The sequence below is a fragment of the Lygodium microphyllum genome, chromosome 14, assembly GCF_053477565.2.
Source record: "Lygodium microphyllum isolate KBCC chromosome 14, Lygodium_microphyllum_v1.1.10, whole genome shotgun sequence".
Taxonomy (NCBI): domain Eukaryota; kingdom Viridiplantae; phylum Streptophyta; class Polypodiopsida; order Schizaeales; family Lygodiaceae; genus Lygodium; species Lygodium microphyllum.
This window is the reverse complement of record NC_141148.1, coordinates 45372752-45387474: the sequence shown is the minus strand read 5'-3', so window position 1 is coordinate 45387474 and position 14723 is coordinate 45372752. Positions and strand designations below refer to the sequence as shown.

The window sequence follows — 14723 nt, the reverse complement described above, 5'->3', positions numbered from 1 at the left end:
GGGCATAGATCCTGCAACAAATCACCTTGAGGAGTCATATGACTAGAAGCTCCACTATCAACCAGCCAAGGCCTCTCAGAAGATGAGAACCACTGAAGAAGGCTCCTCCAAGTCAACAATATGAAGGAACATTGACTCATGGGTAACCGCCAGAGTAGAGGTAGAAGGCTTGGATGTTTTAGCTCCATCCTTCGCTCCCAAACGAAGGTGAGGATACTTCTTCCAACATTTCTCCTCTGGATGTGTCCCCTTCCCACAGTATGGGCATTTAGGCTTCTCCGAGTCGGAGTCAGAACCTAAAGAACTCTCCTATCTTTTAGCTTGTGACTTCCCTTTCTTCTGTGTCCCCCCTACTGAACCTGCAACAAAAGCTTTAATGGAGACGGATCCACTCACTACCTCTTTGGCATGCTCGTCATGCTCCAAAACAAGTGGGGCAAGCTCCTCCCAAAGAAGCTTCTCACGAGTCCTCGATGTAAGAAGGCTGGTGTAAAAGACATCAAAACGAGGAGATGGCAGCTAAGTCAAAAGAATCATGGCCATATCCTCAGAAGAGATCATCCTGCCAAGGGACGCAAGCTCATCTCTCATGTCCTCCAACCTGTTGATATGATCCTTCATGGAAGAAGAAGCATCAACAGCGAGCATCCGTAATTTCTTCTCGAGAGTAATCCGATGGGCAAATGTCTTTTGATGGTACGAAGAAGCAAGCTTTGTCCACACTTCCGCTGCTTTTTGCAACCTACGCACATACACTAGGATAGAATCCTGTAAGCTCATAAAGACGAAAGATCAAGCTCTCGAGTTGAGCTGATCCCATAAGGCCGCACGATCCATCAATGATCCAACAGTGGGATCCTCCACTGGACGGGGAATAGGGTGGGTGACAAACTCCCAAAGATTGAAGGTATCAAGGATACACTCCACCTTACATGACCAAAGCGAGTAGTTGGAACCATCAAGCCGGTCTTCTTTGGGCAAAGAAGGGAGTACGGACACCTGTATAGAGGGTGCTATGGAAGGCCTATGAAGGCCAACAAAACAAGCCTTCTGTGAAACATGGAGAGAACAAGGAATAGAGGGATCTCGTACAAATGGGCTAGGTGACCTCCGGTCGTCGCGCGAACTAGCACGAAAGTCTATCCTTCTCTCGGAGAAAGAAATAGAGACCTCATCCTCTCAGAGAAAGGAATAGAGACCTCATCCTCTGAATCAGCAAAGAATTGGTGATAAGACATCTTTGTATATATCTGCAATCACCAAACAATCTGCAACCAACAGACAGTTAAGATGGAGCCGCCTATGTCACAAAAGACCCACAAGATGTTGTCGCCTACAAGAGGAGAGAGAAAATGCTACCGCCTGGAGAGAAAAACTACCACCTATCCTCCAAATGATGACGCCTCCTCCTCTACTAATGTGGACGACCTCTTGTTGGCTGCGTTTGATGCAAACGCAGGCTGCAAAACACCTAAAAAACTGTCGCCTACTCCTCCCGATGCTGCAAAACAGCAAAACGCAGGTATGGAAGGCTGCGTTTTAGCCAGGACAACACCGCCAAGGGCTGGAAAGGAGGGAAGAAGGGCTGCACTTGATGGTGTCCTCCTCTGCAATTGAAGCTCTCCTTTGTGCTCTCAGGTAGCTCTAATACCATGTGAGAGTGCACAACGAAAGAAGGAACACAAACACACACACACACACACACACACACACAGAGAAAGTAGAAAATAAAGGAAGAAATACTGCACTGACTGAAATGAATGCTGAATACAAAGCTGTAGGCTGATCAGTCCCTGCACACAGCCCGGAGCATCAGTGAGGGCACCAAATCAGGCTGATGATGACGGCAGCACCAAAGACGGAGGAAGATGACGGAGTCAAAGTCTGCATCTGACAAGGAAGGAGAAAAGATGATAATACAACTGACTGCCAAGTGGGAAATGGCTATAAATAGCCAAAAAACCCAAAAATTGGCCAACGTGAAATTTGAGGCCAACAAAAATATGTCCAACCAGCATTTAATGCTGGTAAAAATGCCAAGAATGCTCAGAAAAATCCCGAAAAGGGTGGACAATGTCTGACAGGTGATGCAGGCTGAAGAATGCAGAAACTGCCCTAGGAAATGCACATAAAATCCTGACTAGAGGGAAAAATGCACTAAAATGCAATAAACGAGTGCTCTAGAATGAGCTACCTCCTCCGTCAAAACAAGTGATAGACAAGTCAGAGCTCCTAAAGTCCTCGTCTGACTCAGACTGATGCTCACAAGCAGGAGATGACAAGGTACAAACATGATTGCTAACAGTATCATCATTCACTGTGTTTTTATCATCTAGAGGCTCTCCACCAGTAGGTGTCTACTTCCATCTGCCAGGCATCACCTCGGCATCTGCATTTTATAGTTTGGAGTCCTTCCTCTAGGTGTTGTCATCTCCTACGTTGTCAAAGTCTGGCATCAATAATTTCATTTGTGTTTGCAGCTCATCTCTATCAAACATTGTACTTGTCAATTGGGGCGATCACTTGGGCCCTCTTGGTAAGGTAATCATCGCCTTTGTAGTCTTGGTAAGTCACTGAGCAGCTGACCTACACCTTTTTAAAAAAAACACAAGGGCTTATTTCTCATGGCTCAATTTTGGGCCTGAGAGGGGGTGTTGAACTAAAAATGCATTAGTCTGACTTCATCAGCCCCAAAACACGCTTAATTAATGAAGAAACCTTATTATTTTAAAAAGAAACGTGATCCTAGAGAGTTATTGTGTCCCACATGCCAAATCCTAATTTGGATGCCCTAAACTTTCTATAAATAAGCATGCAATCCACCACTCTCCCTCAATCTCATTTTCACAAATTTCAAGAGCCATATCTTTGCTGCTCACATCCATTCACGGAGGACATTGTAGTCAAACCTTCCCCATGCTATATGCTATCATCTGGTGTCTGATTCCAGTCTTTGTCTCCATCTATGAGTTATTGCCTGCATCTAGGAGTTATCACCTGGTATCCTAGAGTTGTCACCTACTGTCTACACCCTACATTTGCTACTGATGCCGTCAATTGGACCTGTCGCCATTAGTCAAACACTGTTGCCATCATCCAAAATCTGTGTTTGCGCTGAGTTTCTCTCTCCTCCAGTTATCACCTATACTTCTTGCATAGTTGTCTACTTTCTCTCGCTATCGCCTAGTTTTTCTCTCTCCTCATCCAGCCTCTCTGGCTGCATTTGTTGTTGGACACATGGAGACTGCCTCGTTGCATTTCAGGACCCATTCAAAGTACGACACTCTCTCCAACTCATAACCTCTGCCTTGATCCGAGAGATACAAGAGTTCGAGATTCATTATTCACTCCATAGTGTGTTCGCTGCATGAGTACTATATATTCAGTCATCGTTCACTTCATTATTCATTGTATTCATTGTCTCTGAGTTACCCTAACCCTAACTGTGTTCTGTGTTTATCAATTTGTGCTTTGTCGTACGATTGGCTTTGTGTTTTCTGTGTTTAGAGCATGTCTTTATCACCGAGAGACAAAGATATCCTTCTCTTCCTCTCCCTCCCACCCTCCCTTTTTACAGGCTAACACTTCAGTGCTATGACTTATCCACATGCAGTTGGAAAAACCACTAGGTATTCCTCTTCCAATATCACCGAAACCCCCACCAATGCTTGCCAACAAGGACCTTTGCTCCCTACACCGCTGAAGTATACACATCTACGCCCACACACTCATTGTGCCCCCTCTCCCTTCTAGGCCACAAAGTTTATTCTGCATCAGCTTTCAAAATTCTATGCTCAAGGCAATAAGACACATCCGATGCGCACTAAGTCCTCTCGAGCACAAGGAGAATCGTCAACTACCTCGACCTCCTCGCGATCGCCGCAATGCGCTACAAAGGTTGCTTCCACTTCTTCTAGGGTTTTAAAAATACCACCTTGACAATCCGCAGTTAGTCCACTCTCACGAGAGCCAACGATTGTTGGATACCGTCTCCTCGACAGTCTGCTCCTTCAAGAGACTGGTTGTTCAACACCTTCCATTACTTGGACTCTGCAGTCCAAGCATTCCATTGAGAGACACCAAGTGTCGTCCACGCTTAGCTCCACATGAACCTAAAGTCTGCGTTTTGCTCCCTTCACTGTGCAAATTTCCATGAGTGCTATTGTCTGATTCAAACAGGACAGTGCAATCATCTTCTAAGCTTCAGCTCCGCCGTATCAACTTTTCTTCTCATAGTATGATTCAATGCATCATCACCGTGTTCTGTGTTTTTGAGTTTCTCTTCTCTATCAATGTTTGCCATATACACTCCGTGTTTCTCCCCACAAACCCTACTATCTCTCTGGTCTCTTAGTCATTTTTTGGCACCAGTGCCCTCTTGATTAATTAGGGATAGCTCTTTGACAGTCCCCAATGGTTGAAAAATTGCAACAATAGCTCTCTCTCTCTCTCTCTCTCTCTCTCTCTCTCTCTCTCTCAATCTTTACAAAGTTGGAATGAGGCTCCACGAGCCTCTAATAGCCTTTACCTTACTCGCATGGGAAGATTTTGCCAAGTGGCAACCTTTTAATTGCATTTTTCAGCAATTTTCAGCTCAATAAATTAGTTTTCATAATTTTATTTGTATTCAAAAATAACAATTCTACCAACAACCAACAATTAAATTGGCCAAACCAATTCATTATCCAAGCAATCTTGAGCATTTATTAGCCCTTGAACTAGTATTAATTACTTAATTAATTCCGGTTCCTAATGTCACCACTAACATTAATGGCTAATAAAATCTTATAGGCCAAAATCCAACGCTAGGTACCACCAAGTATAAAACCAACCTTCCTTAACATCCAGCTTATTCCAAGCTATCATGATATCCACCTCAGAGATAGTTATCAACCAATTTGATGCAAACATTTGCTTGAATTGTACCCACGTTGATGGTACTCTACCTTGCATCAAAAGAGTGGACCACCACTGCAATGCCTTTCCCTTCAAGAAAGTCACTACCTTTCAAATCTTGGAGGACTCAATGAAGTTTTTCCCCTCATCATAGTCTTTTGCTACCCCTTTGGGTATCAAGTTATCATACACAAGCTGCTGCAAAAAGGATGCATTTGCTGAATTTACATTAAGACCAACATCGAGCATTTGCATGACCAACACTCATTCCTTAAGCCCCATAAATTCGAGAGTGCAGATGCATTACCAAACATGCTACTTTGTACCCCAGACATCAAGCCAATACTACCATACATAGGATTTTGTACATTTCCAGTCATCTCCAAATACATTGGGCCTTACACACCGTGCATTGGTTGTTGCATACCATAGGAATTTGTGCCATACATTCTTATATACAGTCCATGTCCAACCATAGCATGAAAAATCATGCTATCACCAAAGTATCCCGATTGCCCCATCATAGTATGCATGCCCGACTGTCCAAAATCCATTGGATTGGCACTTCTATCCTTGGCCTTGCATTTGCATTCCTTGCCCCGTAGGTACTAGTTGTTTTGCTTCATTAGCTTCTTTAGAAGCTTCAAGTAAAGGCTTTGGCATTACCTTCGGTGCACCTTGCTATCTCAAAGGTATAGAAAATGACTTCTTCTTTTTGCCCTTACTATCCTTCTTCAGAGCATTCAAAAATCAGGTAAACTAAAGATCCTTTGCCAATTCAACAAAGATTTGCCATTGTTCTCAACCGATTCTTGAACTGGTCATCAAATTCCTCTTCACTTTGCTGATCATTAGTCTCATCGTGCCTTAAAGGCCCTGTATCTTACCCAACAACAACATTTTCAACTTGTTGTCCATGGTCTGAGCCTTGTCCAAGATTAGACATTGCATTTCTACTATTCTGAAAATTAATTTAATAATTATTCTAATGTCCAAAAAATTAATTTCACTTGCCAATAATTAAATTGGCTAGGCCAATTTGTCTTCCAAGTATCCTTGAGCAATTACTCACCCTTAGACCATCATTAATTAATTAATTAATACCTAGTTTCCTATGTCACAACTGATATTAGTGGCTAATTAATTAGTCTAGGCCCAACTCTGACACTGGGTACCACCTAATACCTATCTGACATGACTTATTACAACCTTTGCCTTTGGCACCAACTGATATCTTGGGATCCTAGGTCCCACACTGTGAAATAATTAACTTACACCTCACATGTGCAAGTCACATTTGCATATTTGATTCTTTTAATCAAAAGCTACGCAAAGCAATAAAATTTCATATCCTCTGACAAAGTACTTAACTACTATAACTTATTGCAATTTTTGCCTTTGATACCCACCATTGACATCTCCAGGTCCTTAGCCTATTTTTATGGAATAACTAACTTGCACATCACATGTGCTATATGGAGATAAGCTAGGGTTTGCAATGAGAAAACACAAAATGTACAAACACAACCAAAACAATATAACTCAAACAGTAACACAAAGACCATAATGCAAAACTCAAAAATGCAAAAACACAAACACAAACAAAGAAAGAAGAGAACTCTGAAGTGAATGAATCAGAACTGTAAACGAAGGAAAGAGTGTACAAAATGCTCAAAGGCAGAGCAATGGACGCAGTTGGAGTGTGACAATCACACCAGAGAAATTCAGAGTGCTGTAACCACTAGTCGGAGCTACTACACCCCTTCCGGCATATACCCTAAATTGTGAAGACCATGGCGTGCTGCCACTTGCTGATTACAGGTATCCTGCTGCTGGGCAATCTGTTTGCAGCAGGTAGCATTTCCGGAGCTGCTGGTCATCATCCACAGCCTATGTCATCAATCCCAGCTGTCAACAGCCTGCCTGGGTGATATGATAGCTTGTCCACTGCAGATCAGGCTGTGTTTTCAGCTGGGAGCTGCTGCCCAGCCTTCTGTTCATCTACAGCACCTGTCGCCTAGTCTTCCAGGTCTGCATTTCGCTGCCAGGGCCTGTTTCAGGCTGCTGCCACCTGCATTTTTGCAGCCAGCAGGCAGCCCTGCTGCCATCTCTGCCTGATCCTGATTCAGACAAGTGATACCACACCGATCTGCATTTTCAGCTGCTGATTGTCAGAGAGACTGCTTGTTGCTTATTTGGGATCCATTCAAGAAAGACACATTCTGATACCCACTCCTTCAGCCACCTCTGCCCCAGTCCTAGGGACAGGGAGGTTTGATGCCCCATTGATTGTATCATCTTCAGATTCAGTACTGATTCATCCACATTCCACATTCTACAGATCATGTTCTCTACATTGTCATACACTTTTGTGTTTCAATGTTTGCAATACCATTTCTTTATGCATTGTTGTTCAAAGTAGTTTTCTCTTCTATTCTCCAAAACATGGAAGACAATGCTGAATATCTAGCTGAATGCGCCATAAACCAAGTACCTACTGCTAATTTCAATTGAGTGCTTGTTGTGTATGACTCTATGACTTCAAATTAAGAATGAGGCTGTTGATACTCTGCAGGAATAGCCACCATAAATAGAAGTCCAGGGCTCAAATATGTTGGTGCAGTCACCAACGTTGAGAAACTCTATAAAGGTCTTCATCAGATTGCCCGTATGTAGAAGGTCTTGCTATTGCTAATAAGTGAAGTGAGCCATACGCAATGGCGATGCAATGTCCTTCGATGAAAATGTCAGGTAGAGAGCAAAACGTGAGCAAGAGTAAAGAGTGAGAGTCAAAAAGAGATGCACGATGTTCTTGGGTACAAAGACTAGTGTACCTCTTTAGGTTTTAGATAGATATATATGAAAGTACAAATGTGCTAAGGGTGTGTTCACACCCATGCACATATAAAAGGCACGATGGCCCTTTATTCCCAACAACCTTCCACCTAAAGGCAATGTCTTAAGAGGAGAAAAGAATCGGCTAAGTCTAGGTATGTACAAAGCTGAAATATATATGCCTATCCAACTCCCATCATCTGTCTCGGCAATGAGCAAACCGCTCTGCTGGAAGACCCTTCGTGAGAAGATCTGCAAGATTATCATCTGTATACACTTTGACAAGCTCAATGGTCTTGTTGTCAAGTACATCTCTAATGAAGTGATACTTCACCTATATGTGCTTCGTCTTTGCATGAAAGACGGGATTCCGTGCTAGTATGATAGCACTCTAACTATCACAATGGAGAACAGGTAACTCTGTAATACCAAGCTCTCCCACCATACGTGAAAGCCATAAAGCATCCTTGCATGTCTCAATGGTAGCCACATACTATGCCTCTATAGTAGAAAATTCAACACACTTTTGTAGCCTGGAGATCTAAGAGACTGCTCTTCCTATGAAGATAAACACATACCCAGAAGTGGACTTTCTACAGTCTGCATGAGCAACATAGTCTGCATCCGTAACGCCAGCGACATATGCCTTTTGCTTTCCAAAGCAGATGCACAAATCCTTAGTGCCTTTGAGGTCATAATACCTTTCACTGCTTCCCAATGCTTTTTACCAGGGTTTGCCATGTATCTGCTAACCACTCCCACTGCAAAGGCAATGTCAGGACATGTAGCAACCATAGCATACATCAAACTGCCAACAGCTGAAGCATATAGTATCTTGGCCATTTCAACCTTCTCATCATCAGATGTAGAACTGTCCTTTGCACTAAGTTTCACATATGGAGGCAATGGAACCCCAATTAGTTTCCCCCCCTCCATATTGAAACACTGCAAAACGTTGGAGATGTACTCCTGCTGAGATAGATAGAGTAATCCTTTTGATCTATCTCTGAGTATTCGCATGCCAAGAATGTGATTTGCATCACCAAGATCCTTCATGTCAAAGCTGCCATGAAGACTTTGCTTCAATGAGTTCAAGGCATGAGTATCCCTGCCAACAATCAACATGTCATCAACATACAGAACCAAGATAATCATAATGCCATCTGCTACCTTCTTGGTGTACAAGCAGTGATCCACATGACTTCTATGAAAACCTTGAGACTGCATAAATGTATCAAACTTATGATACCATTCTCTTGGTGCTTGTTTCAACCCATACAAACTCCTTTTGAGTTTACATACCATCTTCTCTTTCCCTTTTGCCACAAACCCTTCAGGCTTCCGCATGTATATATCTTCATGCAGATCACCATGTAAGAATGCAGTCTTTACATCCATCTGTATGAGCTTCATATCTTCAGCTACAACCAAGTCCAAAATGGTTCTCAATGTAGTCATCTTGACTACAGGAGAGAAGATCTCATCAAAGTCAACTCCATGTTTCTACTTGTACTCCTTCGCAACCAATCTTACTTTATTTTTTATGAGGAACCAAAAGTGACCATCTTGTAAACCCATTTGCATGGAAGGGTTTTCCGTCCTTTAGGCAACTACACCAAGTCCCAACAAGTGCAATTTTTCTCAAGCGATTCCATCTCTGACAACATGGCTTTATACCATTTCTTGCTATCCTGTTTGTCCATTGCTTCCTTGAAGCAAGATGGTTCACCACAGTCTGTCAACATGACATAATCAACCACATTGTTTACACCAGGAACGAATCTATCAGGTTGTCTAGTAGCCCTAGACGATCTCCTAACCAATGATCATTGTTTGCCAGTTGTTGAGCCTACAAATTTTCATTTTCAGCTTATTGTCCTGGCATTTCAGCCTGCAAATCAGCATCAACAGCTTGCTATCCTGGTTGTTCCTACACATCCAGTGGCTCATCATTATGGGCAATGGCTGGCTGATCATTTCCAACATTGTTTTCTGCATTTGTAGGTTCATTTACAGCAAGTATTTGCTACTGTACAGTGGGAACATTTTGCTGTCCAAAAGGTATTTCTTCCCGAAATACAACCCTATGGACCTCCTCAGTCTTTTCTGGTTGTTTATGCATGAGATCTTTCCAAAAGATAACATCATTGCCGCACACTATTTTCCTTTTCTCAGGATCCCATAATCTATATCCCATTTCATCCTCGTCACCATATCCTAGGAAAATGCATTTACAAGACTTTCGCTCAAGTTTGTTGCGTTCTTCTTTACGAATGTGCACAAAAGCCTCATAGCCAAATACTTTCAAGTGAGCATATGAAGGTGGCTTGCCCGACCATGCTTCCTGAGGGATCCCCCCCCAAAGACCTATTCGGTGACCGATTAATCAAGTGAACAGCTGTCATAACAGCCTCTATCTAAAAACCATGGGGTAATGCAGCATGAGACAACATAGTACGAATTTTATCATGTATGGTCCGATTCATACGCTCTGCAACTCCATTTTGGGGTGGATTATGAAGGGCAGTGAGCTCCCTCTTTATTCCTTAGCTGACACAAAATGCCTGAAAGGCCTTGGACACAAATTCCCCACCATTGTCAGAGCAAAGACATTTAAGTGTCTTATCAATCTAATTTTCAACCAATGCCAAGAATTTTTAAAACTTGTCAAGCACTTCGTCCTTGCTACGAATGGGATAAACCCATACCTTCCGTGTAGCATCATCGACAAAGGTGACAAAGTATTTCTTTCCCCCTAAAGATAACCCTGGCATCTGATATACATCACAATGTACTAATTTTAGAAAAGAAGATTTCAACGAAAGAGACTTCTTAGGAGACATCTATGCATGTTCACCATAAACACAATGATCACAATGCTCAAAATCAGCATAACAAAAACAAGGCAAGTAACCCAAACGAGAAAGCACTTTTATTCCAATTTGACTCATGTGTCCCAACCGGCCATGCCACAAAGAAACACTTGGCTGCTCAATCACAACAACAACATGGTCACGCACACTAGATACATGGAGAGAATACAAGGTATTACTTTTACAACCTCTAGCAATCACTCTAGATCCCTTACAAATCTTCCATTTCCCATCACCAAAGGTGATATGAAATCTATCGTCATCTTGCTGCCCTGTGCTAATCAAGCTCTTCTTGAGCTGAGGTACATGCCGTACATGCTAAAGTGTGAAGACAGAACCATGCTGAAACTGCAACTGCACACTATCAATACCTGCAATGTCACATGCATAGTTGTCTTCAAGATGGACAACACAGTATCGACCCGCTGTATAGTCATAAAACCACTCACGATAAGGGGTGACATAAAAGAAAGCACCTGAATCTAGAATCCAAGTGTACATGTCATCACCCATATTTACAAGTAAAGCATGTGTACTAAAGTGTGAAGAGACAAAGAGTACGTCATTCCCACTATCACTATCATGAGTGACTACATTTACCTCTTCAATTTTGACACTGCTCTTCTTAGGTTGACTCTATTTCTTCTCTTCCTTGCTATCATTTGTCTTCTTGTCCTTTCCTTTCTTTTTCTTCCATTTGTAGCAATCATGTTTAAAGTGACCCTTCTTGCCACAATGATGACATTTGATATCCTTACCACGTGATTTACTCCATCCCTTGCTATCAAATTTGCCTTTCTGCTGCCCTAGTAAGCAAAGCACTGGAAGACTTACTGGCTGCATTGTTCTGCCGATTCATTTCTTCCATGAGTAGAGCGCTCTCTACATCAACATACAAAAGTATCGCATTAGAATTGCTTATAGCAGTCTTGAATGTATCCCAACTCTCAGGCAAAGTGCAAAGCAAAAACATAGCCTTAAATTCTTCATCAATCTTGAACTCCAAGGCAACTAGCTCGCTAAAAATGGAGTTAAACTCACTCAAGTGAGTGGACATTGCTGTACCTTCTTTTATACGCAAATCCATAAGCTCTTTGAGCCAGTAAACTTTGCTTATGGCACTCTTATGGACATACAGTTCTTCCAATTGAGTCCAAATAGCATAGGCAGAATCCAAACCTTCAATGTTAAACAGTAAAGCATCAGAAATCGATAGTGCGATGGTTGAGTGTGCAAGCTCATTTAACTCATCCCAGTCTTCCAATTCCATATCTGCGGGCTTTGCCCCTTTGGTCTTAATCGGCCTTGCCTACTTCACTTCTTCTGCAACAGGATATTATAGCATTGTTTTTGCCCGATTGCAAAGTTATGTGCTCCTTCAAGCTTCTTAATGTGCATGAGATGACTGCTATCACTACTCCCAACCATGATTTTCAGCCCAAATGTGAACAACAAATTCAGCAAATGCAAGCCCAAACTGTCACACAAGTGACCAAGGTACAAACAAGTACCAACTAGCAATAAATAACTACGTAAAGGCCGAGATTTCAGATCTGCAAATAAATTTTCAGAAGCACTAAACCTTGTGCTACAGCACTCCACAACTAATTACAGCTATTTCAAGGACAAATACATCACATTACATGAGAAGTCCCAAATTTTAGCTGCAATTTCTGTTGTACATGCACCCATGGGCACAAAATTTGACACGTACGGTCAAAAGCCCCAAATTTTTTATGCTCAAAGCATCAACCATACATCTGCACTGTCTCTGACATGCATAGAATAGGCCAATTTTGGCAAAATAGAACAATTTCAGCAAAACCCTCAAATTTTTCAAGTGCTAGGTGTCCAAATTGCATGGAATTAAACCCGCAAGTACATAAAATGACCAAATGGCGCACAAATTTTCCCCAAACAGCAAAAGCCCTAAATTGCAAAGGGGTCCAATGTGCATCAAAGTTGAGAAATTGGGTAAATTTCAGCCCAATTCTTGGATGTACATGAAAAGCCCCAAATGTCGAAGACAAAATGTCACAAATTCTTGCAAATTCTGAGACAAATATCACTGTTGCGTCTTGCTCCCATCAAATCTGGACAAATCCCTAAAATTTTGGCACAAATCTGCCCAAAATTCTGAACTGTGCTTACACGCACGAACGCCCATCATTGAGCAAAGGGCTTGCTTGCAGGGAACCTTTGAAAATTAAAAATTTTGCAAAAGAAAAGTGATGAATCTGCCCCCGTTTACAGCCACCAGCCCATCGCTTGCTTGGGTGACCTGAAAAAACGACGTTTTGACCTGCGCCTGAAGTGCGTGACCTGCGCGTGATTGCGTCTAACCGGGAAATGACAATTTTGACCTGCTCATGACCTGGAACTGTCGCCTAACTGAAAAACGTGGCCTGTTGACATGCGCCTCACTGCACAAGCTATCACCTATCTAAAAACATGAAAGAACAATGAAGAGCTGGCCTGCACCGGCTCTGAGAAGCACGAACACCTTAGCCGCAGCTCTGATACCAATTTGAAGTGAGTAATGTGCAGTGGCAATGCAATGTCCTGCGATGAAAATGTCAGGTAGATAGCAAAACGTGAGCAAGAGTAGAGAGTGAGAGTGAGAGAGAGAGAGAGAGAGATGCTCGATGTTCTTGGGTACAAAGACTCATGTACCTCTTTAGATTTTAGATAGATATATATGAAAGTACAAATGTGCTAAGGGTGTGTTGACACCCATGCACATATAAAAGGCATGATGGCCCTTTATTCCCAACAATAAGAGTCTCTATCTGTTGTTTTGTCTCATGCCAGCTCAGATTCGTCTATAATATAGCTAGTTATGTGAATCTCCTGAAATTTGAAGGAATGGGATCGAAGTTGCCCGCTTAAACAACTGAGCACATAGCCTATCAAGTGTGCCAAATGAAATGCAGGCCAGTCAGATTATGTGGCAGGTTTGATGCAGCAAAAGCATTTGTGATGTGGCTGATCTTAGCCTGCCATTCGATTCCATAACAACATAATAGTATGATGTAGTTCTTCGAAAGGCTAACAGCAGCTCACCTCACTTTCACTCATGATTCAAAGTGTTACCATTAAAAATTTATCTAGACATGCAAGCGTACTTCTTTTCAAAAATTACATAAAGTTTTACAGATACCTCATTCAGACTCAGGACTCGTGCAGCCTTGAGCATTGAATCAAAAAGCTCAACATACTGTGCTTCTGAACCGGCTATCGGCGCTGGAAACGCGAGACTGAAACCCCTATCTGCTAGTTCATCCTGAGAGAGTGTCATGCCATTATTAGTCTTTCACAAAAGCATAAAATAATAGAAAGCTATTCTGCAATTTAATTAACTGCTCAGCCAACATTGCCTGATGTGGCAGAATGCAAAAGAACAGGGTCGTGTGATTCAATCAAAGTTCTGAGCTACAATCGCCTATTCCCAATCCTCAGAGAGAGAGAGAGAGAGAGAGAGAGAGAGGAGTACACATACGGATATCTCCCTGAAAAGGTGGTCTTCTGTCGGTGCTGGAAGCTCTACCAGGGAGGAGTCTGAGAGATTTCTATCCTACAAAGAGACATTGAAAACAAAACTCAGATAGAAGAAGTCTCGGCACGAGTCGATAGCGAGGACAGTCTGAGCATCACCATAGTAGCCATCGGGGCTTCTTCTCGGCTGTTGTCGTCGTAGCTGCTTGTCCCGTCATGCACATTCGTGCGTTCACGTTTTGTGTCTCTAAGGTGTAAACTCTTGAGGTTTATGGCCGATGCCTTTTGTTTGTATTCTTTGGTTTGCTCTTAAGGCCTATTAGGCATTCTGCGTCTAGATTATCCCGGTGCGCGTACAATTAAAATACACATTACTTTATGAGGTAAGAGGGTTCACACAAAAGTATTGTACTTTTATTTTATAGCTTGCATATGAAATCACATCATATACCTTCCTAGTCATTACAAATTGCTAAATATTGCACCTAAATTCTACTAATGATTCACATCAATGTTAGGAACACTAAGGGCACTTACACAATCTAAGGCATGCTTTGTGTGAAAAAGAGGGTTCAAACAAAGGTATCGCATTTTAGCTCTATGGCTCACATACAAAATTTATGC

The 14723-nt window shown here is 42.2% G+C and overlaps 1 protein-coding gene across 6 annotated transcripts in view; it reads right to left on the bottom strand.

Annotated features, from left to right (window-relative positions):
• Positions 1 to 14409, bottom strand: part of LOC148025557 (SET domain-containing protein) — an 80534-nt gene extending 66125 nt beyond the window's left edge. For 5 of the 6 annotated variants that reach the window (XR_015693120.1, XM_087692778.1, XM_087692775.1 and 2 more), the window contains exons 1-3: positions 14259 to 14409; positions 14104 to 14178; positions 13765 to 13887 (exon numbers count right to left, since the gene is read on the bottom strand). Coding sequence is in view for 5 of the 6 variants with exons in the window: in XM_087692778.1 (XP_087548904.1) it covers positions 13765 to 13887; positions 14104 to 14178; positions 14259 to 14270 (210 nt within the window). In the remaining variant the exon portion in view is untranslated. The remainder of the gene's footprint in view (positions 1 to 13764; positions 13888 to 14103; positions 14179 to 14258) is intronic. The other variant, XM_087692776.1, reaches the window with a different exon arrangement.
• Positions 14410 to 14723: the final 314 nt, after the last annotated feature.